At 28.6% G+C, this 22,625-nt stretch overlaps 4 protein-coding genes across 4 annotated transcripts; all 4 read right to left on the bottom strand.

The window, feature by feature from the left end:
• Positions 1-334: 334 nt before the first annotated feature.
• LOC145761999 (small ribosomal subunit protein eS6-like) lies at positions 335-3,218 on the bottom strand. Its single transcript, XM_082574657.1, has 7 exons — positions 3,141-3,218; positions 2,833-2,964; positions 2,541-2,639; positions 1,858-1,969; positions 1,215-1,364; positions 726-883; positions 335-466 (listed from the first exon to the last, which is right to left on the bottom strand). Exons 1-7 carry the CDS (start codon positions 3,144-3,146, stop codon positions 377-379), a joined length of 747 nt encoding a protein of 248 aa, XP_082430783.1. The 5' UTR covers positions 3,147-3,218; the 3' UTR covers positions 335-376.
• A 313-nt stretch (positions 3,219-3,531) lies between these two features.
• LOC145763661 (uncharacterized) lies at positions 3,532-4,489 on the bottom strand. The gene is made up of 2 exons (XM_082575165.1): positions 4,162-4,489; positions 3,532-3,831 (listed from the first exon to the last, which is right to left on the bottom strand). The coding sequence occupies exons 1-2, from the start codon at positions 4,473-4,475 to the stop codon at positions 3,606-3,608; spliced, it is 540 nt and encodes a 179-aa protein (XP_082431291.1). The 5' UTR covers positions 4,476-4,489; the 3' UTR covers positions 3,532-3,605.
• An 866-nt stretch (positions 4,490-5,355) lies between these two features.
• Positions 5,356-14,194, bottom strand: LOC145752464 (uncharacterized). Its single transcript, XM_082568762.1, has 22 exons — positions 14,007-14,194; positions 13,686-13,821; positions 13,189-13,292; positions 12,701-12,822; positions 12,362-12,435; positions 12,157-12,215; positions 11,949-12,047; positions 11,487-11,596; positions 10,997-11,150; positions 10,566-10,672; positions 10,183-10,261; positions 9,905-10,056; positions 9,486-9,566; positions 9,060-9,183; positions 8,729-8,857; positions 8,361-8,473; positions 7,946-8,080; positions 7,532-7,607; positions 7,103-7,212; positions 6,723-6,841; positions 6,296-6,488; positions 5,356-5,890 (listed from the first exon to the last, which is right to left on the bottom strand). Exons 1-22 carry the CDS (start codon positions 14,155-14,157, stop codon positions 5,702-5,704), a joined length of 2,616 nt encoding a protein of 871 aa, XP_082424888.1. The 5' UTR covers positions 14,158-14,194; the 3' UTR covers positions 5,356-5,701.
• Positions 14,195-15,467: 1,273 nt separating this feature from the next.
• Positions 15,468-20,996, bottom strand: LOC145750929 (pyridine nucleotide-disulfide oxidoreductase domain-containing protein 2-like). Its single transcript, XM_082567003.1, has 14 exons — positions 20,847-20,996; positions 20,664-20,776; positions 20,084-20,251; positions 19,758-19,913; positions 19,461-19,593; positions 19,262-19,323; positions 18,943-19,040; positions 18,628-18,769; positions 18,010-18,217; positions 17,240-17,396; positions 16,645-16,799; positions 16,417-16,523; positions 16,030-16,150; positions 15,468-15,701 (listed from the first exon to the last, which is right to left on the bottom strand). Exons 1-14 carry the CDS (start codon positions 20,905-20,907, stop codon positions 15,610-15,612), a joined length of 1,773 nt encoding a protein of 590 aa, XP_082423129.1. The 5' UTR covers positions 20,908-20,996; the 3' UTR covers positions 15,468-15,609.
• Between the last annotated feature and the right edge of the window lie 1,629 nt (positions 20,997-22,625).

Here is a 22,625-nt window from a genome sequence, read left to right as displayed (position 1 = left end):
AGTCTCGAGTTGCCTTTAGCAGTTTGGGATATTACAGATTATAAATGCCCGATAATTATGCTGCTGAATAAGCGCAGGCTTAGCAGAAGTGCATACTGTTCATACCACCTTACTTTCATGAGCCCTACAGCATAAGGAGAGTGGGGTTTAAACCCACGACCTCATGGTGGTGTAGCAAGTATTCTTACCACTACTTCACGCTGCCGGTATAGCACTAGTTTAAACTGTAATTACAGTAAATTTATTCAATTATATTTTTTAAATGTATTCTCCTAATAAACTTTTTTTTTTAACTTTCTTTGTGAATCTGACATTAACTTAACTAAAAGACAAGTAAATTTTATTATTTTTATTGTGACGTCATATGAAGAAACAATCACTGAGAAGAGACAGATTGAGACTGTGAAGCTCTTAAACTGGAAAGTCTTCTCTTTTTGTGCGCTTCAATCTTTTTCTCTTTGCGCTCCTGGAAAAAAACAAAATTTGTGTTAAAAATGTAAACCATTAATGCACAAATTTTATTAAAAAAACTATTTTTAGAATGTTTAATGGTGACTGACAGACAACCACAAAAAGTGTTTCTGTTAATTAACCATCAACCTTGATCTAGCAACACTGGGAAAAGACCAACTCCGATATTTAAATTGACCGAGTCGGTGGCAAAAAGTGTGCAAAAATTTTTAAATATAAAAAAATTTCTTAAATTAATTTAATCTGTATCAAACCTTAAGCTTTTGAGCAAGTAGTTTTTTGTATTCCGCCTCGTTTTGTTTCGCCTTTTCACCCCTCCTGCGTTTGATTGCAATTCTGTGTCTCTTTCGTTGTAAAGTTTGTGGAGTCACAAGTCGCTGGATTTTTGGTGCTTTAGACTTGGGGGGTTTACCTGTAATAGATACACAAAAAATGACTTAAAAAATTGCTTTAAATTTTTTATAATTTTAATATTAAAATGTTAAAAGTTGTTAAAAATTGCATCAGATACTATCTAGTGTAAGGTAAAGTCCACATGGTGATTATGGAGTACACAGTTTTATCCATCACATGCAATTTAACTCATTTACATCAAATTTTAACATTTTATCCAATTTTATTTTATATACTTTTACATACCATAAATATTGATTCTTAATTTGAGTATTTACTTAAATTCTGACATACAATTATAAAATTTGACCGTTAAGTCCTGTTCTGAATATTTATACAACTTAATTTACCCTCTTTAGCTGGCAACGGTCTTCTGATAACGTATTTCCTTACATCATCTTCAGGTGTAAGCATAAAAAGCTTGCGAATTTTGCTGGCTCGTTTGGGTCCCAATCTTTTTGGAATGGTGTTGTCAGTCAGACCTGGGATCTCAGCTTCGCCTGTAAAAAAATTATATCATTTATTAAATTTGTACCTCCATTTTTTAAGCATTTATTTTAACACACAAAATCGTTTTTATTTTTTTAAATATTTTACAGTTTTATTCGTTTCACTGAAATTTAAGGTTTATAATTTAACATTTATTGATATAAACTAGATTATATGTACTTTATAGTCATCCAAAAAAGTATTAAAAGATATGGTAAAATTGGTATAAGCAAGTAGTAAGTGTTTTATAAAAGCTGTAAAGGTAGTATAAGTAAGTTTAAAAACTGTAAAGTACACAAGATTTAAACAAACTTTATAGATTCAAAAAAGTTATGTTTAATGGTGACTGACAGACAACCACAAATGGTGTTTCTGTTAATTAACCATCAACCTTGATCTAGCAACACTGGGAAAAGACCAACTCCGGTATTTAAAATGACCGAGTCGGTGGCAAAAAGTGTGCAAAAATTTGAATTAATAAAAAGAATTATTATTTGAAATTACCTCGTTTGACAATAACCAAGTTCAAGATACTGAGTTGACTGTCAACAATGCAACCACGAACAGATTTTCGTTTACGCTCACCAGTTCGACGTGGTTTATAACAAGAATGACCCTACACATAAATTTCTAATTAACAAAAGCACTGATTTTTGTTAATTTTTAAAGATAATAAATCAGAATAATTCATGATATCATAAAATATATATATATATTCTTAATTTTATATTAAATTAAATTTAAAGATTTGTTAAAAATGTTTAATGGTGACTGACAGACAACCACAAAAAGTGTTTCTGTTAATTAACCATCAATCTTGATCTAGCAACACTGGGAAAAGACCAACTCCGGTATTTAAAATGACCGAGTCGGTGGCAAAAAGTGTGCAAAAATTTTAAATATATATATATACACATCAAAAAATTTCTTGTGTTTTATTTGTCAAATTTGTTGTTTAATAAGTTTAAAATTAAAATGGGTTTAAGAAGTTGTGCTTTGACCCTTGACTCGCATGAAATTATTAGATTCACTAAATATTTAAATCGTGGTGTACATAAATATTAGAACCACAATTTAATAGATGAATAATATCAATTTTGTATCAAGCAAAAATACCCCTAAAAAGTCCAAAATAAAACCACAAACTTGTAAAAAATTGAATCAAGTTTGTTAATAAATTTTTTCACCTTGCTTAAAAGAAGTCGGACTCTGGAAGCAGTAAGAACTCCCTGTTTCATGGGAAAACCTTGTTTGTCATTTCCACCAGAGATGCGAACAGTGTAACCCTTAAACATTAATATTTTCGTTAAAAGATGACATTAAATAATAGGAATTTGTCAGTTCAGTTTATTAGTTTAAAAACAACAAAAAAACACCAATTTAATTTCATTCTTCTTAACTTTATTAGTTTGGTTAAGTCATTATTATTAAGCTACTAATTTGACCTGACAAATTTGTAAAAAATTCAACTTTTTATACCTTCCATTCATCGCCAAGTCCTTCAGCTGAAACCTCCTGCGCCATTCGGCGATCATAGAACACCTTCAACTTTTGTTGGTCATCGACTTCAAAGACTTTCTGACAACCCGTCGCCGGGTACGATACGTTTAACTAAAAACAAAATAAACGTATCGTTTCAAATGTTTTTAACTGATTTTGTATCCATTTAAATCTATACTAATTCTGTTTATACGTCCATAAACTACGTACATATATTTACCCTAGGTCGTATTGATTGTATTAGTTTCAATTTGGGTTTATTTATAGCAATATTTATATGTTTTTACCTTCATTTTGTATTATACCCTACTTGCCATACCACAGCATAGTAAAAAAGAACTTATCTCGCTGCCATATCGTTTATTGCATGCGCAAAAATAGCGATGTTGCCAGATAATTTTAAAAAGATTATGGATAAATATATAAATTTTTTTTAAAGTAACAAGTTTGCAAGAATTTTTTTAATTTGCTAAATTATTTATAATTTATAAATTTAAAATTATTATTTAATAATTTTTGTCTGTGTTATAGTTTATATAACATCACTAGGAAAGCTAAGAAGAAACTGTTCTGATTAAAAATCCTGCATAAATTAAGGTTTTCGTTCAAACTTAAATCTCTGTTAGTTTTGCAACAAACTCACACTTGAATTTTGGTGCTTATCGTTTAATTTCGCAATAAATAAATAACATACATAAAACAATAACAAAATAAAAACAAAAATTGGCGTATAACGTCACTTTAGTCTCGTATCAAGAGCCTAAAACGGTCGTCATCTTAGAATCGGTTACAGTTTCTTGTACAACTTCAAATCCCCCGTTTTCAATAGGTTTAGTTGTGTCGTAGTTTAAAGGGGTTTCGCCAGGAGTAATAAGAAGGGTTTCTTCGTCTTTTTGTAGTCTGTGACTGTGATAATGAAGCGTTTCTGGTATTGCGTTGTCGTCATGGCCGACATGAGGTTTTACGAACAAACTGAGGCTAAAAATAAAGTTGTTTTTAAGTTAAGTTTTTACAAGAAATAAAGATTAGAATGAATGCAAAAAAATAGGAACACGTGGCAAAACCTTATTCAAGGTTTGTTTAAAAAAAGAAAACGTTTTGTCTACTTTTAAAAAAATTAACCAATAACACTTACATAGACAACCCAATAATTATATAAAAAAAACAAGTCAATTTAACCCAAAGGACAATTTACCTATCAAAAATTGATTTTAATATAATAAACGCTGGAAAAATGGGTGTTTTAAGGTTAATTTGTCCTTAGATTATCTTCAGATTAGACTGACATTTACCCGACACTTAACTTACCAACAAAACTTTGAAAATATATTCCCACATCGCCACATATCGTCAAACACCATCCCATAAGTAATATGTTTTGTGTCCACTTCCCGTTCATGTTCTCTTTTCAAGACTGAATTATACGCAGTCGAGCAAATACAGAAAAATATAATCGTGATGGCTACAGCTAGTAGCAGCATTAACGGAGTTAGATTATATCGACCTTGGGCGAAATCCGTTGTCGTAGAAACGGTAGTTGTCGTCGTTGTTGTTGATGATGACATAGTTGTGTTGAGTATTTGGTTTAGAAGAACAGATTTAAAATCAACTGGTGCCCTCATTTTTCTTACAGTAATAAAACTAGATTTGTTACATTTAAGTATGCTTTATAATAACCTGTTAATAAACACAACAAATAGTATGACCATTTAAAAATGCAACTAATGGTACACCTACATAAACTATTATCTGACTAACTAAGTTCATAAAAATTATAACTTAGTAAAATACCAATATTGCTTTGGTATTTACGTTAATTTTTATTAAATTAAATAAATTAGGCCTGTATAATTGCCAACAACCCATATACTATAATTTAAATTTTATCAAAAATTTATAATTTTACGCGAATAATCTTTAAAACATTAACTCCTACACGATATTACGTAATAATTACCCAATGCTTACGTAAACTACTGATTCAGAATAAAACAAGAACTTAGTCAACTGCTGCCTTTAAATCGGAATGAATAACATCGGGTACGTTTCCGTATCACGCCGGAAAAACAATCGATCTTAATTCAAGTTAATTAATACATTTACCCTTTGGAACGACAGCTAATGTAATGCTATATAAACTAACTCAGGGTAAGTTGGTATATCGCTGTAACAATTTGATTTTAAACTTTGCAAATGACACTTGTAATAAAATTAACAGCACATGTTTTTTTAGTTCAAATATTTCATATTTTTAACCTGGTTTAAAAAAAATAATATTTTACAAAATCTTCTACTACTTTAAGCCTTATTCAACTGACATTTTCTAAGAATAAGTAGCACAATATTTATTCTATACAGCAATCTTTAACGACACCGTGCTGTGCTTAGGCTACTGTATATTATAGATGTGCTTAAAAGCAGTTTAAAATATCGCTCGAAAATTTTAATTTAAAACATCAGATTGGTTTGTGATTTATAATTTTTTGTGTATAAAACCTTTTAATATCACAGTTTTGAACTACACACCATTTAAACTTATAGAAAGATAAAACTAGGTAACGTAAACAATAAAAATTTCAGTAGCCTATAATATAATACATTACAGAACACTTGATATAAAAACACTATTAAAAAATCTTGTAAAAATATATTAAAAAAAATGTAGGTATTATTAAAAAAATTAAGTTTTCACAGTGTCCGACAATTTTAACAAAAGACTATAAAAAAGAACTAAAAAATCGCACAAAAGGTATAAAAACATTATTCTATCAAAACAGCTAATATCTACATTTTCAATAAAATTAAAATGTCATAGTAGGCAAAAAAACGCTTAAAATTTGTTTTAACACTAAGCCATTGTGACGTCAGACTGTTGGTTAACAGCTGTTGGTGCCGGGGTCAATGGTGCAGCACGTGACCCTGCCGTGGTGACCCTTGAACCCCTTGAAGGAACTGATGTAATTCTGGTCATCCAATCAGATGCATTGTTGTGTTGAAAGTTTTTGCTTAGCTCAAAAAGATTAAGAACCGACATTTTCTAAAAAAAATGACAGAAATTTTAAGTTATCTATAAATTGTCTGAGAAAAATAATAGTTCAGAGTTGCAACCAAACCAGGGTTCGATCCCCACTGCTCTCATGCTGTAGCGCCCTTGAGTAAGGCGCTATAAATGGTATAAACTCCTGCTGAGCCAACACTTGATCAGCAGCTTAAATATCAAGCAACCATACCTAATAATATCCTAAACTGCTAAAGGCAACTCAAAATGGGAGGGTGTAAAAAATGTTACTTAATGTTTGGGCTGTGAAGATGATCTTCAGACATTGACAATTAAAATGCCATTCAGAGAGTGGGTTATTATATGATAATATCTAGAGTTTTAAACCACACCAAAAAAATTTAAAGTTTTTACAATTTCAAAAAACAATAACTTTTTACTCACAGCTTTCTCTGGAAGCGGGGGCAACTGAAACATTGATGGAGGTTGGGTCAATCTAAGGTCACCCTGAGTCCCTGTCGGGTGAAAATACATCCGAGCACGGGGGTTGTACACATTACCCACCCTGGAAGGCATAAATAAGGCGGGTAGTGACACATCTTGTAGGGGGCCTTTTAGGGGGTCAGTACGTTGCAATCTGGAGGTTAAGTTAAGGTTGAATTATTTTTTTGCAAAAAAAATGATTTTGTCTTAGCATAATTTTTTCGTAAATTTTAACTTTTTTTGTTTCCAACTTATTTTTTTAAAAAAATAACCTATGCGATTTTTCTTTAAAGTTCACGCCTTTTTTATATAAAAAAACCATCTTATTTTACCATTTTTTTTGTACTACTAATTTTCTTTTTTTTTGTACTACTAATTTTTTATGTACTTGTATTGTGAAGCAAGTTTTTTCTCAATATTCGTAGCAATCTGACTTCTTATTCTATGATCAAGTTGTTGTCGTTTTTGAATCATTTCTTCAGTCAACATTCTCATTCGAACCCAAACCTTCAATTTTAAATTATAAATAACATTATCTAGTAATTGGATACAACAAAAAAAAAACTCCTAAACAATATAACCCACATAAAATAGCTTTATTGGAAAGCCTCTAATAAGTATAACTTAACACATAGAAAATACTTTTCAATTTTTGTTGTTAAATCACTCTTTTCAGGACTAAATAACTAATAATAAATTTGTGAAACATTTAAATACATTAAAACAATAGTGTTAAGGCAAAGCGCTTTAACATGTATTAAAATTTACATTTTTTGGCAAGTGAGCACCCCAATCAGGTAAGTTGGGAATCTTTGGTGCCCTCCACTGGCCAGATTGTTGTTGCTCATTAGTTTCTAGTTGTTCTTGAAGAATTTCCTCTGATAAAAAATTTAAAAATTGGTCAACAGTAGGCTCCAATTCACTACAGGTATACTTTATAGTTTTCTATCAGCTACTAACTTTACAGACTACCCAAGCTTTGTCCTACTATAAAGATTATAATTATTTTAAAATACCATCCTCCTAATAATAATGCCCGATTATAAACCTTTTAATTGGTTTTTGTGCTTACAAAATTTAAGCTTTTTTAACACCTTTAATATAATAACTTTGGGGGCTATACCAAAGTTAGGTGAAGTTTAGTGCATTAACCAATACATTATCTGATAAATACAATTCAAAAATACAGTTTGTCACCTGAATGCATGTAATTGGTTTGGGTGACCAGATCTTCAGCAAAAGTTACTTCAGGGCTCATCCTAACGGGTTGAACCTAAACAAAAAAATTCCTTAGTTAATTACACCAATGACAAATCCAAAAAAAATGTGCAAAGTATCCATGTCAGAAATTAAGAAAAAAATTTAACAAAATTTATATATTGTAACTGATTGGACTGGACAATATATAAAAAGCCAACTAAAAGTATTGAAAAATAAATAAAACTGCTGTTTTTTGTGTGTGGGTAAATTATCAGAAACAAATTATACGTAACAGTTGCGACCATATTATGACAATTAAAATTCAACCATACGGCAAGCAATTGACTAGTTATAAAATTGTAAAAACACAAGTAACATGGAGTAATATTAAAACCTTAACGAAAAACTGACTTGTTGAGTTTGTTGTAATCTTTCAACCTCCATCAGAAGTTGATTAAGTTTTAGTTCGTATTCATCCTGGATATTTTTAACTTCAATATCGTGTTGTTCTTTGATAACTTCCATCTCAGAAACTGGAATGTAACCCTTAATTTGAAAAAATAATTATAAACCAAACATAATGCAATAGCAAATAATTGGTTTTAACTATAAGAAAATGATCATATGTTTGATTGCCATTGCTTTCATATAATACCACAATTGACTAAGATGTTATAACTAGTATGAACTCTTGGTTAGCCCAAAACAAGTTTATCCCTATGTGCTCAACAATGTGCTCAACAATATTCAAATAAAATTCCCAAAAAAATTAAAAAAATTACCCCAAGAAAAATCAGAAACTAAGAATTACTAGATGATCACTTACTGATTTATTGCTTGAGGAAGAAGCAAAAGACATGACAGAAGTACAAACATCATTATATTCTCTTCCTAACATTTCCATGAGCTGATCCTTGCTTGTCACTTCTATATCAACTCCTAAAAAAAAGAAAAAAAATATAAGAAATTGTTAAGTATATTAGTTAATACAAAATCATACAAAAGAAATGGCCCACGAAAACTGTATTTTTATTATCAATACAATTTTTGTGCCTTAAAAATTGTTTGTACTTTTTCCTGCAGTTTAATATTAATTGTAAATTAAATTTTATTATTATCTACCTTTTAAATTCAAAAGGGAATACCTTGATATTAATAACTTTGTTAAATGATGAAAAATATTAATAATTAAACCTGTGATATCTTGTATTAGTTCTCTAACCCCGTCAGTGTTAACTTCAGTGCTCACATGAGTCTCTATCTTGCTTTTAATCCAATAACAAGTAACTGGGATTTGGCCCATAGACTCTTGGGCATGCCCACCTTTAATTTAAATAAAAACGAATATTTATATATTAAAAAATAAAAAATTGCCTAAAAATTGCCTAAAAATATTAAATATTTGCCTTATATTAATTTATAAATCATGAAAATAACAATATATTACCCTACCAAAGATTTTTCAAAATTAATTAAAATAAAAAACAAAAGTAAGTCAGGTAAGATACAAAATGATTTAATTTACCAATTCCCAATTTGATCCCTTGTAATGGTAAAAACATCAACTCCTGATTGGCCAATGTCTCGTCCAATGAAATTTTGTCATCATCATCATCATCAATTGTGTTGCTTATCATTGAATAAAAATCCTGAAAAAAAATTGAATGTTAAAATATAATAATAAAGTTTAGAGGACAATATTTATGTATATAAAAATATATTACGGCCTTTAAAATATAAAAAATGCTGTTTTTGGTGCATAAGTAAATTATCAGCAACATATATAAGTAGAAAGTTGTGACCATATTATAACAATAACTAAAACAAGGGTCCAGTACAGGCAATTGACTGGTTTTTATTACATATTAAAATCTAGTAGAATGCCAGAAAGTTTACAAATCTAATTCTTAATAAGGTATTTGTTGTTAAAAAAATTATTTAAATGTTTTACCTTATCAAGAATTTCATTCCATGTTATTGTTGCCATAGAAACCATCTTTGATTGCTCGCCAACATGAACTGCTAATCTTACCTGGAATAAATCAAATTAAAAAAAAATTGTGTTTAAACAAGAATATAACAAACTTGAAAACTTTTTTTAAAAACAATTTTAATACCAACTTAAATATCAAATAACTTAGGAATCAAAAATGTTGTTATAAAAAACATTATTATTCAATTGATAAATTTAATAAATTGATGCTACTAAAATTATTACAAGTTTAAAACGTTTATTGCATCTTACTTAAAGGTGGTCTGACATAAAAGCAGTGGGCATCAAACCCAGGACCTCATCCTGTTGAGCCTAGTGTTCTAACCACTACACCATATCACCAGTAAAACAATAAACATAAATAAAAATAAACTTACAGAGTCACTTGTATCTTCGTTTACATCGAATAAAACTTCTTCAAACTTTGATCTATCCACAAAGATATTTGAATCATCATCTGAGGCTGTTTTCACTTTTTTAAGAATACTCGAAGGTTTCAATGCACTCTTAATTGTAGGAGAAGACAAGGCTGTAAAATGGTGAAATTTACAAGTTCACATTTTCAATTTTATTTTGCCAACAATGAAATTTGTACTTTAAATTATTTTAATTTATTCTCAATAGAAAAAAACTTTAAAATGAAAATAGTATATACCTGGTGGACTAGTTGGTCTACTTGCAAATCCAATTGATTTTCTTCTGTTAGCCAATTGTGCAGTTCCCTTTTCTTCCACCTGATTAACAAAAATACAAATATTAATTTTTTAAATGTAATAATAACACAGACTAGTTTGTTACAACAATATATAATGGGGCTTAGTGGATAATACATAACTATATAAGCATGATCAATTTATAAGCATACAAAATAAATAAAACTATCATTTGCAATGCACAAGTAAATATTGCAAGCAAATATTAGTTGAGGGTTGTGACCATATAATGTACGGCAATTAAAATCCTGACCATAAGGTAGGCTATCAGCTAGGTATTATAATTGACAAGCTATTTTAGACAGTAATAAACCAAGATAATTACTCCATCAACTTCTTCTTCTACTGGTTGAGTAGAAACAGGTAAAATCCCAGTTTTTTTATTATTTCCTTCAAAACTAACTGTGCAACTTATTTCTGATCCGTCATCGTCTGCAAAAAAAAACGCTTTCTTAAAAAATTGCGAGAACTATTTTAACCATCATTAAAAACTATAACTTTTTAACACACAGAATTTTATTAAATTTTTAATTATTATTCCAAAAACAAATTGTTCCTATTTAAATAATCACAAATTAATTTTTTATTTGACAATTTGCCGTTAACATTTTAATTTTAGTTCATTAACTATATTAAATTATTTGAGATCAAATAGCTATTACAAATCTTAAATTTAAAAGACTAACTTATATTGAAATTGTTCAAAGTCAAGCAATTTTAACAATTTAATCAAAAAAATGAAAACTTTTTATTTACCTTTAAATCCTACAGGCCTGTACAACCTTAGAGCAAGTTTTTTTGTATATTCTGGCTCATGGGTCCACACTCCTTTATCCTCGACTTGGGGTTTTGGGGGTTCTTTTACAACCTCTACTTCTGCCACACCAAAGTTAACACTCCTGCGTCGAGGCTAAAAAAAAATTTTTGACTTTTTAAGAAAGTCAACTTTCTAGGCTAAACTTTAAGTAACTTTTTAACCAATATCTTTTTTTGTATTTATTTATTCTAAATGTTGAAGGGTCAACTTCACAGCCTCGTAGTACAGTAACATTTGTTACCCTAACAGTCTACAGTTGACTTTGACAGTTTGAAATACTTTTAATTATAATGCCGGAATGGTATTGATTGGCATTACTATTAACCTGCCAGTTATGGCTAGATTATACTAGATTTGACACATTTGTAAAATGAGATCCAACCCGATATCCAGGAAAACTGTAACAATATATATATTTAAATATTTCACCTTCACATTTTCAGGTGTTGTACCATCTTCTACATTCCCAGTACTATCTGACATTTCCGATGGAATTCCATCTGCTTCACTTTCTATGTCTGATTCTGCTTGAGGAGTATCTGTCAGTGTAAAAAAAATAACAGATTAATTATTAGGCAATTATATAAGTTAGGATAAAATACTAATGGTAACAAATGTTACTCTATGTTAACTTCAGAGCCTAAACATAAAAAATATTTTTTTTTTTATGTTATGAGTCACAATAACCTGTTTTAGATATTTTTGACATAAATCAGCCTATACTTCTTTAGTATTTTCGAAATAAAAACAGTAAGAATCTAACAAAGGACCTCAAATGATGTCGCCATTTTCGAAGTCATTGCTTAGTCTTTATATTTTACACCTCTAGCAAAGACTATGTTTTACTACCAGATTTTTACTTTAATCATAAAAAAAAAACTTGAACTTTACCTTGATCATCGTCTTGTGGCGGTGAAGCTGCGATGACTGACAACATAAATCTTTGTTTCTCTGAAACTCCATCATCATTTTGATCTGGTTCATCTACATCTACATTATCAACAAATTAATAAAATTGACTTATATAAGTTTTTTAATAATGCATTGTTAAAATAACTAAAACAATTAGAAAAAAACAAAAATATTTTCTTAGAGATACCTTGTCCATTATCTGATTCTTCATCACTATCTCCTACATCAATATCGGTTAAACTTATCCTAAAAAAAATTCTGGTCATCTTTATATCATAAATTTTGGCAGACAACTAAAAATCGAAAACATACACTTACAATATTTAAATCTACGCATAAAGTCGTAAAAAAAAATTGGACATACATTTGCTTTTAAATAATTTATAATTTACCCTTGTTTTGCCTTTTTCTTAATGGCATCAATCATGAACTTCCATCTTCTTCCATGAGATTTGGCACTAGTTACCTAAAAAAAAAGTATTAACATTATTTTAACTAAATGTTCAATAGTTTAATAACTAATTAAAGTAGTTGATTACCACCCAATAGACCGCATTTAAATTGTTGTAATATGGTCAACAACTCACAATCTTATTTGCTGGCAATCACTTACCCACACACCACGAACTCCAGTTTCATTAGTTAAAGGCCCATAAATTAGATATACATAGCAGCACCAAGCTCTATTATTTTAATATAACAAAAAACAAAAGGATTGAAACATTTTTAACCTTTGCGAAAGCCTTCTCCCAGTTCATTATTTTCTTTTCCTTATTTAGTCTCCGAGAGTGAGCATCAATAAGTTGCAGCCTTCTTATTGCTATGTTTAGTTGTCTCTGTTTGCTTTCATAATCTAATACAAAAACATATATTTTAATCCTTATTTTATTTTACAAAAAACAGTGAATTAATTTCATCAAAAAATATTGTTTATTTTTCAAAAAAAGTATGAAGTTAAATCTTATCTGTTGTACAGTGAAAATTGTTTCAATATTTACTAATAAACTTTTAAGTATTCTAATATTTAAATATATACTTATACAATTAATAGTATTTTTATATTTAATTATACAATTAAGGGTATTATTATATTTACTAATACACTTAAAAGTATGAAGTATTAGAATACTTATAAATCTTATCCTGGTACACTATAAGTATTTTACTATATATACAATAAACAAACACTTTAATATAAATTACCAAAAATTTAAATTACCAGCATGCAACTTTTTAAGTGATTCACTTCTTTGCTCCCAGGGTATGGAATAAATATTTACAAGTCTTGTTAGTTCCTGGATAGGGGTGTGAAGATCAGTGATGCTTAAAGTAAGTTTAAAATTAATATAACTTAAGAGTTTTTATTTAAACCTGCCATGGGGTGTTGTTGACAGAACACTTAACTTTACTACATGGGGTCATGGGTTTGATCCCCACTGCCCTTATGCTGTAACACCCGTAAGTAAGGCCCTATAAACGACATGAACTCCTGCTAAGCCAGCAATTAATCAGCAGTTTAATTATCTGCAATTATAAATCTATAATACAACAAACTGCTAAAGACAACCTGAGACTGGTTTGGGGTAACAGTTGTTACTCTATGTTTAGGTCGTAAAGTCGACGTTCCCACATCAAGGATAAATAAATATTTGAAAAAATGTTTTAACCTTAAGTTATTTGATATCACAAACTGTTCAAAATTTTCTGAAAATTTACCTTCTAAACATTTTCCCTATAGCAAGAGTTAAGCAAACAAGCAAACTGGGAGGTAAATCATGTTGTAATAATTCATCCTTTAACTCAAGCAATTCACTGAATGATGTATCAACCAATGATAAACAATTTGATACTCCTAAAAAACATTTTGATATAATGTGTAAAAAGCTGTCTATTGATATATTAAACGAATATTAATTAATATTGTTCAGTCAATTTTATTTCCCTAACTGCTATGTTGTTTTTATTAAACTTTACAACACGAAACCTATAATAGAAATAATATTCTTTGAAAATACTCTTAAATTTAAGAACACATACCGTCGCACAAACAATCAAATTTATTTTGCTCTTCAATTTCTTTTTCTAGTCTCTCAGCCTTTATCCTGGCCTCCTCTGCTTCAAAGGCAGCATCCTCTTCATCTGAGAGATCTTCCTGAACAGCAAGAGACACTTTTCTTCGAGATTTCATTTCTCCAAATTATTTTAATAAGTTTAAAAGCCTAAATAATATGAATCTAAAAAAACAACAATTAAAAAAAATGTATATTTTTATGTAAAAGTTCTGCCTGTCTTCATGTGGCTATTAGTCCAAACACAAATATTATACTATCATAAACTTTAACCACAGACAGACAGACTGACAGAGCACACTTTAAATCTGGATGTTAAATTGTGGGCATATATACGTTAACTTAACATTCCTAAAACTGTGTCAAACGTACTGAACCTAACCGTTCTTAACATTTTAATAGAAACAGATATTAAAACAAGAAAACTTGTCCTCATATTTTTATATTTTGTCTACGTCTACCATGTCTTTTCGTTTTCTGGCAGCCTCATCGCACAACTACTTCAACAATATCCACACTTTTCTTTGCATTAATCATTTAACTTAAAAGCTTAAACAAAATAACTTAAACCCTAAGTTTATGAAAGTAAATGCATAAAAACAATCAAACTTTACAGAAAGAAATTTTGTTGTCATTCTCTATGGCGACACCGGGTCGACCGAAAATGAGGGAATAAAAATGTAGAAACAAAAAATGAAAGAAATCGAAAATGAAAGGAGTACTTTTATATAATAGAACGCTTTTAGGAACACTTTTATTTGGTTAAAAACCTTTCATCAACAATGTAACATTTTTTAATAACCCCAAACCTTTTCTGAAAAAGCTTATTTTTGTTAAACAAATCTACAAATATGGAATGAATTAAGTACGACCTATGATTTTTTGTTTATTTAACTGTATATCTTAGCAACATACATCAACTATGTTAACCCTAAATAAAATCCCATAAGAAAGCCAACAAATGCCCAAATTCATTTTCGAATATATTTTAAAGCTTTATTACTTTTACATAAAGCTAAACACAAATTTAAATATTTACAAACAAAAGAATATTTTAACAATAATTTTTACATAAAATATTATCAATATATACATACATGTTCACCATACAGTTTATATTACTTGAATAACCATGACCAAAAATGAAAGTTTGTTTACAATGAACGATTTTGCATAACAATATGAACTAAGAAGTTACTAAAAAATATGATATTTATTGCATATTTTCAATTTGAGAATAGATTTTAACAGCTTGAAAATATACTATTAACTAGTAAAAAAAAAATTAAAGTTAAATTTAATGAAAAATAAAATAATACATAAATAAAAGCATTAAATTTAAAAACAAATACAGAAATTACTAGATAACTAAAGTTACTAACAATTGCTATTTCATAAATATACATTTAGTACCTAAACATTCATAAAATTGCATTTACCAACTTTTGTAATTTCATTGCAAATTATGACACGTAATATTTAAGTAAAGTGCAAAACAATATAAGCAAATTTACACACATCTGAAATATTGTATTGCTAATATTTATTACTTATGTCTTCAACACAGTTGTTTATTTTTTCATTCTTTTTTGTTTCAAAGTTTTGTGTTGATTTAAAAGAGAAAGTGCAGCTAATCTTCCGCATGAGCCCATTACTCCTCCTCCTTGAAATAAAAATGTAAATTCAAATAAGACTTGAAATTAGATTTTAAAATGTATTTGGAGAAACTCAATAATAAACAAAATATTTGGATCATATATGTTGTCCGGTTCTAGACAAAACATATTCACACTTTGGCTCTCCTAAATTCTCTTGGAAACGGCATATTTTTGTCTAGAGCCGGACAACATATGTGACCCAAATATTTAAACATTATTAAATAAAAAGATGGAATATTGGCCAGTCCAAATTTAAAATAAAAACGAGTTACCCAACCAAAATAGCATTTTTTTTTAAAACAGTGTATCCTATAATAATTTATTCAAACTAACCTGGATGGGTGCCACTGCCGCATAAGAACAGTCCCGAAACTGGGGTCTCATTAGAAGGGTAAATTGGAGTAGGGCGGGTAATAGCAAGTTGGTCTAATGACATTGCCCCATGAAATATATTCTAAACAATAATCTTTAATAAAAATATAACAAAGTACTTTGTTTAACTAAGTTATAATTTATAACCAACAATTAATTTTATAAAAAATTTTTGTTTAAATAAAATTAAACTAAAAATCATTTTTAAAGTAAATATTGACAGCCCAAATGAACAGTAGAAGTAGACAGTTAAAAAAAGTTTCATGATTCAGTTTGAGAGTATATTTCAAGTGTCCAAAACTCAATAGTAATCCTACAATTAAATTAATTTAATTTTTATGTACTTACACCACCAGTTAAACCGAAAATATTTTCCAAATCACTTGGAGTTAGGATTTCTGATCCAACAACACTGTTCTTAAATCCTGGTGCATAGTTTTCAATAGAAGAAAATACTAAAAAAATTGTGAAATTTTAATGCAAAAGTATGATAATATAGTTAAACTGTAGCTATTATAAACATTACTAATATATTTTAAAAATATAAAATGTTTTAAACCAGTATTTGTTTCTTACTCAAATCTTTATATTTTTGTTTGTCCTCAACTGTCCACTCTTTATCTCCATTCAGGTAAAATGGAGTATACTGAGTAAAAAGTGAAATCACATGATGGTCAGGTGGAGCTAGAGAGTCGTCAACTGAACTTGGAATACACATTTCAATCATAGGCCTTAAAAAATCAAAATAAATTTTAAAAATCAAAAAAAAAATTATATTTACAGACAAGTCCTTTAAAAGAATATTTGTAATTCATTTACAAAACATGATGTAACCAATTAAAACATATAATTATACACATATTTGTGGTGAACTGTTACAAGGTAGTAGTGGTTCTAATTATTGTTCAACTAGAACCAGGATTGTACAGTGTAAATTGTTTTTGCATAATGTGTTAAAATGACTAGATTAAATTAAATTCAAAAAGTCACAGTTGTTATGCTTTCAATTATTTAAAGATAAATTATTTAAATTGTAGTAATAATAAAATGTTCCCATTTGTGGTCTGCAATACAATTTTAACAACACCAAAAAATAAAAATACAGTTTTAAAAAAAACATATTTTACCTAGGTCATAAAATAACTAACACTTTAAAATTAAGTATACTTACACTTTAGATGAAGTGCCTTGCATAGCATCTAAGTAAGCATCGTGAATCATTTCCATTCGTTCACAATTTAGATGGATAGTTCCTTTATGTTGTGGTCCAACCTTATTTTCACTCTCGTTGGGAAAGGCTAGAAAGTTAGGTAACCTGTCCACAGCAACTGGTAAAATAAACAAGACAAAATTAATAAAATATCATTTTAAAAGTGAAGTTTTTATCCTTATATTGTTTTTTGTATATATTTATCCTTGTTGTAAGAAGGTTGACTTCACGGCCTAAACATAGAGCGGCACTTGTTGCCTTAACCCAGTCTTGCATTGACAGTTTGGAATGTTATTAAAAATGTCAACTAATAATTAATCTTCTGCACTTTAAGTCAAGTGTATTATAACTATTGCTATCTTGCATTTTTTAACATTGTCTTTCCTAAATTTTTATATTAGCAACCAGATAATAAATTTTTAATTAACTGGAAGATACTTTAATAATAAATGAGTTAACAGAAAGATTTTGTTCTTCAAAATATTTAATTTAAAAAAATTATTAATAATAAAAACAACACAATGTTTCTTTTTTTAAGTACATTTCATTAAGCAGTTTCCTAAATGGTTTCCTATTTATTTATGTTTAACAATAGCATTACAAACGGTTATAATGCATTATTAAAAACAGCAACTTACTTTAATCTAGTAACCTTATATTCTTTTTATTTTAACCAAAATAAAAATAACAGGTCAAATATATTTTCTTAAATTCTTAATAACTACCCTTACCATTTATTTTAGTAACAGGTGATGTATACTCAAAGCCTCTAATATGTTTCAAATAATCAACATCATCAATCGAACCTTCTTTTACCAAGTTATTAAAGGTAACATGAGGAGTAGCATTGGACAAAACATATTTGCTTTTTATATGTGTTCCGTCATTTAATAAAATACCATCCACTTGGTTGTTGTTAATAACTATTTCATTCACTTTCTGGAACAAACAACAAAAATGTTAAAACCCAAAAATGTTTTTTTAAATAGAATAACTAAATGGGAGAAAAAAAATAAAATATTAACTTATTGTCTACAAAGTAGTATTTAAAATAAATGTTGGCAATCTATTTATAGTGGAGCTTAGTGGACAACATTTAAATGTATGACCAATTTATAGCCCTGCAAAAATACTTTTGTTTGTGGTATGCGGGTAAATTTTAGCAGGCAAATAATAGTTGCCACCATATAATGATAATTAAAATCCGTCTGTAAGGCGGGCTAGTATCAATATTGTATTTTTTGTCAGCACTAGTTAAGAGAAATAACATATTTAAAGCATATGTTCTAAATTTTATTTATTTAATTAAATGACCTCACAAAAAAAAATAAAAACAAAATTTCTCTTACTTGAGAAACAAAAACATCAGCCCCAGCTTCTTTAGCTGATGATGCAATTGCATTCGATACAGCTCCCATTCCCCCTCTAACAAAGCCCCAGGACCCTTTTACCCCATTGCATTCTCCTATTACATGATGAAGCAAAACATAACTGAAAAAAAATAACATTTAACGTTGGTTAAAATAAAAAAAATGAAATAAAAAAAAAAACAATTTTTCTACAAAATATATATATACTCATTTTTCAAAAAAAAAAGAAATACGATTGTTTTTTAGTAGGTGCTAACAAATTAATATTTTTTTTTGTAAAACTATTTAACCCACCCACTTCCAGGTGCATCACAACTTATCATGGCCCCTATAACCCCATCGGTAGCCAGGGTAGCTTTAAGAGGTTCTGATTCAAACCAGCGATTTAAAATCTGATGATAAAAAAAAATTAATTAAGTCACAGAAGAATATTGCACGAAAAAAATGACAAAATCACTTTTATGATTTAAAACAAGTACATATTATTATTTACACAATATTTTATAGTATAATGCCATTGTTACTAAACCCAGTACAAATATTTAATTAAGAATATTTTGATTTGGAGGCAGGTTAAGATTGGGCTAAATTAAATTAAAAAAATGTAGTTTACCTTTGATATTGGAGAAGTAATCAACTCGTACATTAACGACATATTAGCTCCTAGATTTTTACCTTTAATTTATAATAAAAATTCAACAACATTTAATTTAATAAATGACATAAATTATTAAATTAAAATTAAAAAAAAAAATTTAATACAAAAAAATAAGACCTTTAAAATCAAAATTTTCGAAGTAAAAGTGTTTTACCTGCTTTTAACACAGGTAACCCATATTTAATCTTGTTGTAAAGAGAGGAGTTTGAATTGGGAAAGGTGGTGTCCAGTAGAGGGGCAACTGAGGTTGCCATTTTCGTCATCAAGCTTTCGTATTCATGATATGCCTTGTATGTAATAATCAACATTATAACTAAACCTTTTAAGCTCAATGCCAATCATTTTTAAATAAATAAAATTGAATAGCTTATTTATTTTATAGCAAAAAATAACCCAAATTTAAACAAAAATGTAAACACTAAGTTTATTTGAAAAATTTAAAAGTATTTACAGCAGCATCTTTTTTTGAAAACTTCCCAATTTCAGAACAAGCTTCTTTTAAATTTGATGGCAACATTAAGGACCTGGGGGGCTTTCCCATAACTGATTCTTCTAACATTGGCGTAAATGAAGATGTAGTTCTGTTAAAGACCTCAAGACCATGTCTCTAAAATAAAATTCATAACTAAATAAATCATTTTTAAAAGATTGTATTTTTATTGTAAGAAAATGTTTTTACAACCCAATAACATTATGTGGTAACAAACCCACAAAAAATCGTGACGTTATAAATAATTATACATAGTTTTAAAAAAATTGCTTTTTCAACATATTTACTTTTAGTTCAAGTTCTTTGATAACTTGAGGACGTAAAAGACTTAAAACATAAGAAGCGCGAGAAAACTTGTAACCAGGAACTATCTCTTCGGTAACAGCAGCTCCTCCAATCAGATGTCTCCGTTCGAACACGCCTACCGACAATCCTTGCTTGGCTAAATAAGCAGCCTAAACATAAAACAAATTAGTTGTTATGTCACAATATACAATATTTAAACGTAACTGTGATCATCCAAATTTTGTAGAAAAACACATAATTACGTTTAATAGATTAGTTTAGACAAAAAGTTTTTGCAATTTACTAAAATGTTGTGTAATTGTCCGATAATAAACATTTCAGTTTTTAACAAAACTAAGTCGTTTAAGTGTCACTTAAAAGTGCTTCAACAGGTTGCAGTTATAATCATAATGCCCAAGTTAACAATTTGCATTAGTTTCATAATTCATACAATTCATCAGGGGTAACTTTCCCACATCGAGGATAAAGATATATGACTTTACCACATCGAGGATAAAGATATATACAAAAAAACTAAATATTATTTTAGAATTATAATACTTGAAAAAGCATTAAACTTACTGAAACCAATCCGTTATGCCCCCCTCCAACAATAACAGCATCATAATAAGATTGAATTTTGTCAGGTGAACAAATAAATGAAGAAGAGGCTGCATAATTTCTTTTGAATTGCACTAAAATTTATTATTTTAAAGCTTAATATTTAAATAAATAACATAACGATTAAATATGAAACAACTTTACCTGAATACAGATTTTGAAATCTTTGACAGTTTTTTAATATTGCTGTTGATTTGAAAAGCATTTTTTCAAATGCGTATTGCTTTGCCTCAATTTTAAATGAGGCACTAGAGACTTTACATAGTTATGCCTCAGTTGTTGTGCTACGCGACGAATAACCAAACCTATTATTACGCATTGTTTTCTTTATGACCGCATGCTTTACCTATAGCTCGACTCGCGTTTGCAGCATGTGTCAAATTGTTGCAAAATTTTGGAAATTACGTTCCAAAATTTTGACACTTTAATTTCGTTCGTTTTGATTTTATCTTTTTTAAAACTAACTTAAAAAAATAGTTTTAATAATTATGGTTCGAAATCTTAGATTTTGAAACATATTGTTATTGTCATTATATTTATTATTATGGTTCGAAATCTTAGATTTCGAAACATATTGTCATTATATTTATTATTATGGTTCGAAATCTTAGATTTCGAAACATATTGTTATTGTCAGTAGTTAAATTTTTCCTCACAAACATTATAATAAAACTATCTTGATTGTAAAAAACATTCACAGTGGGGTCATGTGTGTTTGAGTCCACTACTCATATCATCATCTAAGCTAGGTAGTCTTCCTTTGAAAAAAGTCTCGAATCATTTGCAAAAATCTGACAAAGAAGATTAAAAATTTCATTCTGGCTAAATTTTCACCAATACACAACCTAGGTCCAATAGAAAATGGAAGAGTTTTATTAGTGGAGGGCACATTTTTTCCTTCTTTTAAATGTCAACTTGGCAAAAACAGTTCAGGATTACTAACCTTAAAACTATTTTAATTTCAAATATTTTAATTTTAAATTAATTTTTCAACCATGCAGAGAAAACAAATAGAACTGTAAACAATACAAATTTAATAAATCATTTTTTGTATTTAATCATCCTCAATGTGGAATGGACAACTTTACGGCCTAAACATAGAGTAACATGTGTAACACTAACCCAGTCTTAAGTTGACTTTGACAGTTTGGAATATTATTGATTCAAATTGCCAATAATTTAACTGGGTGTAAAATGTTGGCTTAGCAAAAGTTACCGTTTATGGTGCCCTACTCAAGAGCATAACAGCATTAAAAATCGAACCCAAAACCTTATGTAGTAAAGCCGTTTTTAGCCAGTGGTAACATTGGGTTAGTGAAGGAATTTTATTTACGTACAAATCCTTTTATTAGACAAATAAAAAATCTTATGAATATAAAATTTTACTCATGTAGATAATCTTTAATTGAAAACTTACAAACTGCAACCAAGAGCTAATTGTTGGGTAACGCCATGATGCATAAAACAAGAAATAAAATTGTTAGCAAGTTAAACTATTGAAACGTTAAATCTAAATAATTTCCTCAATTCTGAAGTGTATCCATGTATCCCAAGATAAACTAAAGCACCCAGGCAAAACCCAACTGAAATATAAAAGGTTTAAAAAAGAGGAAATTCAACTAATAATAAATTACACAAAGCTTTTGTTAAAAATAAAAAAGTTATACGCTTTAATATAATAAGCATCACAATTCTTTGAGCTTAAACAACCAGTAGTGTAAATAAAAGAATATTAAATTTATCCCCACTATTCTACTGTACTTATCTACTTTAAAAGCAGTAACGTTACAACCCGATTACATCACTAAATAGGTTTATGTCATTAAAAAAAGCATATGAAAATTTGTTAAACAAAATTTATTAATAATATCAAAATAAGGGGAAAAAATAAGTCTAAAAACATAAATAATATCGGCAACAGAA

Source organism: Corella eumyota, chromosome 1 (genome assembly GCF_963082875.1).
Source record: "Corella eumyota chromosome 1, kaCorEumy4.1, whole genome shotgun sequence".
Lineage (NCBI taxonomy): Eukaryota > Metazoa > Chordata > Ascidiacea > Phlebobranchia > Corellidae > Corella > Corella eumyota.
Note: the sequence above shows the minus strand (reverse complement) of the source record. Positions and strands in the feature narration are given on the sequence as shown.

Coding starts and splice junctions, on each gene's coding strand:
- LOC145750929 (XM_082567003.1), bottom strand. CDS start 20,907: ATGCTTTTCAAATCAACAGCAATATTAAAAAACTGTCAAAGATTTCAA. Junction 19,914..20,083: donor TCAAAGAACTTGAACTAAAA/GTAAATATGTTG, acceptor ATTTTATTTTAG/AGACATGGTCTTGAGGTCTT. Junction 18,770..18,942: donor TGTGATGCACCTGGAAGTGG/GTGGGTTAAATA, acceptor ATTTTTTTTCAG/TTATGTTTTGCTTCATCATG.
- LOC145761999 (XM_082574657.1), bottom strand. Junction 1,365..1,857: donor CTTGGTTATTGTCAAACGAG/GTAATTTCAAAT, acceptor ATTTTTTTACAG/GCGAAGCTGAGATCCCAGGT. Junction 467..725: donor TACTTGCTCAAAAGCTTAAG/GTTTGATACAGA, acceptor GTTTTTTTCCAG/GAGCGCAAAGAGAAAAAGAT.
- LOC145763661 (XM_082575165.1), bottom strand. CDS start 4,475: ATGAGGGCACCAGTTGATTTTAAATCTGTTCTTCTAAACCAAATACTC. Junction 3,832..4,161: donor ATATTTTCAAAGTTTTGTTG/GTAAGTTAAGTG, acceptor CTTTATTTTTAG/CCTCAGTTTGTTCGTAAAAC.
- LOC145752464 (XM_082568762.1), bottom strand. CDS start 14,157: ATGAAATCTCGAAGAAAAGTGTCTCTTGCTGTTCAGGAAGATCTCTCA. Junction 8,474..8,728: donor ACTAATACAAGATATCACAG/GTTTAATTATTA, acceptor TCTTTTTTTTAG/GAGTTGATATAGAAGTGACA. Junction 7,213..7,531: donor AACCAATTACATGCATTCAG/GTGACAAACTGT, acceptor ATTTTTTATCAG/AGGAAATTCTTCAAGAACAA.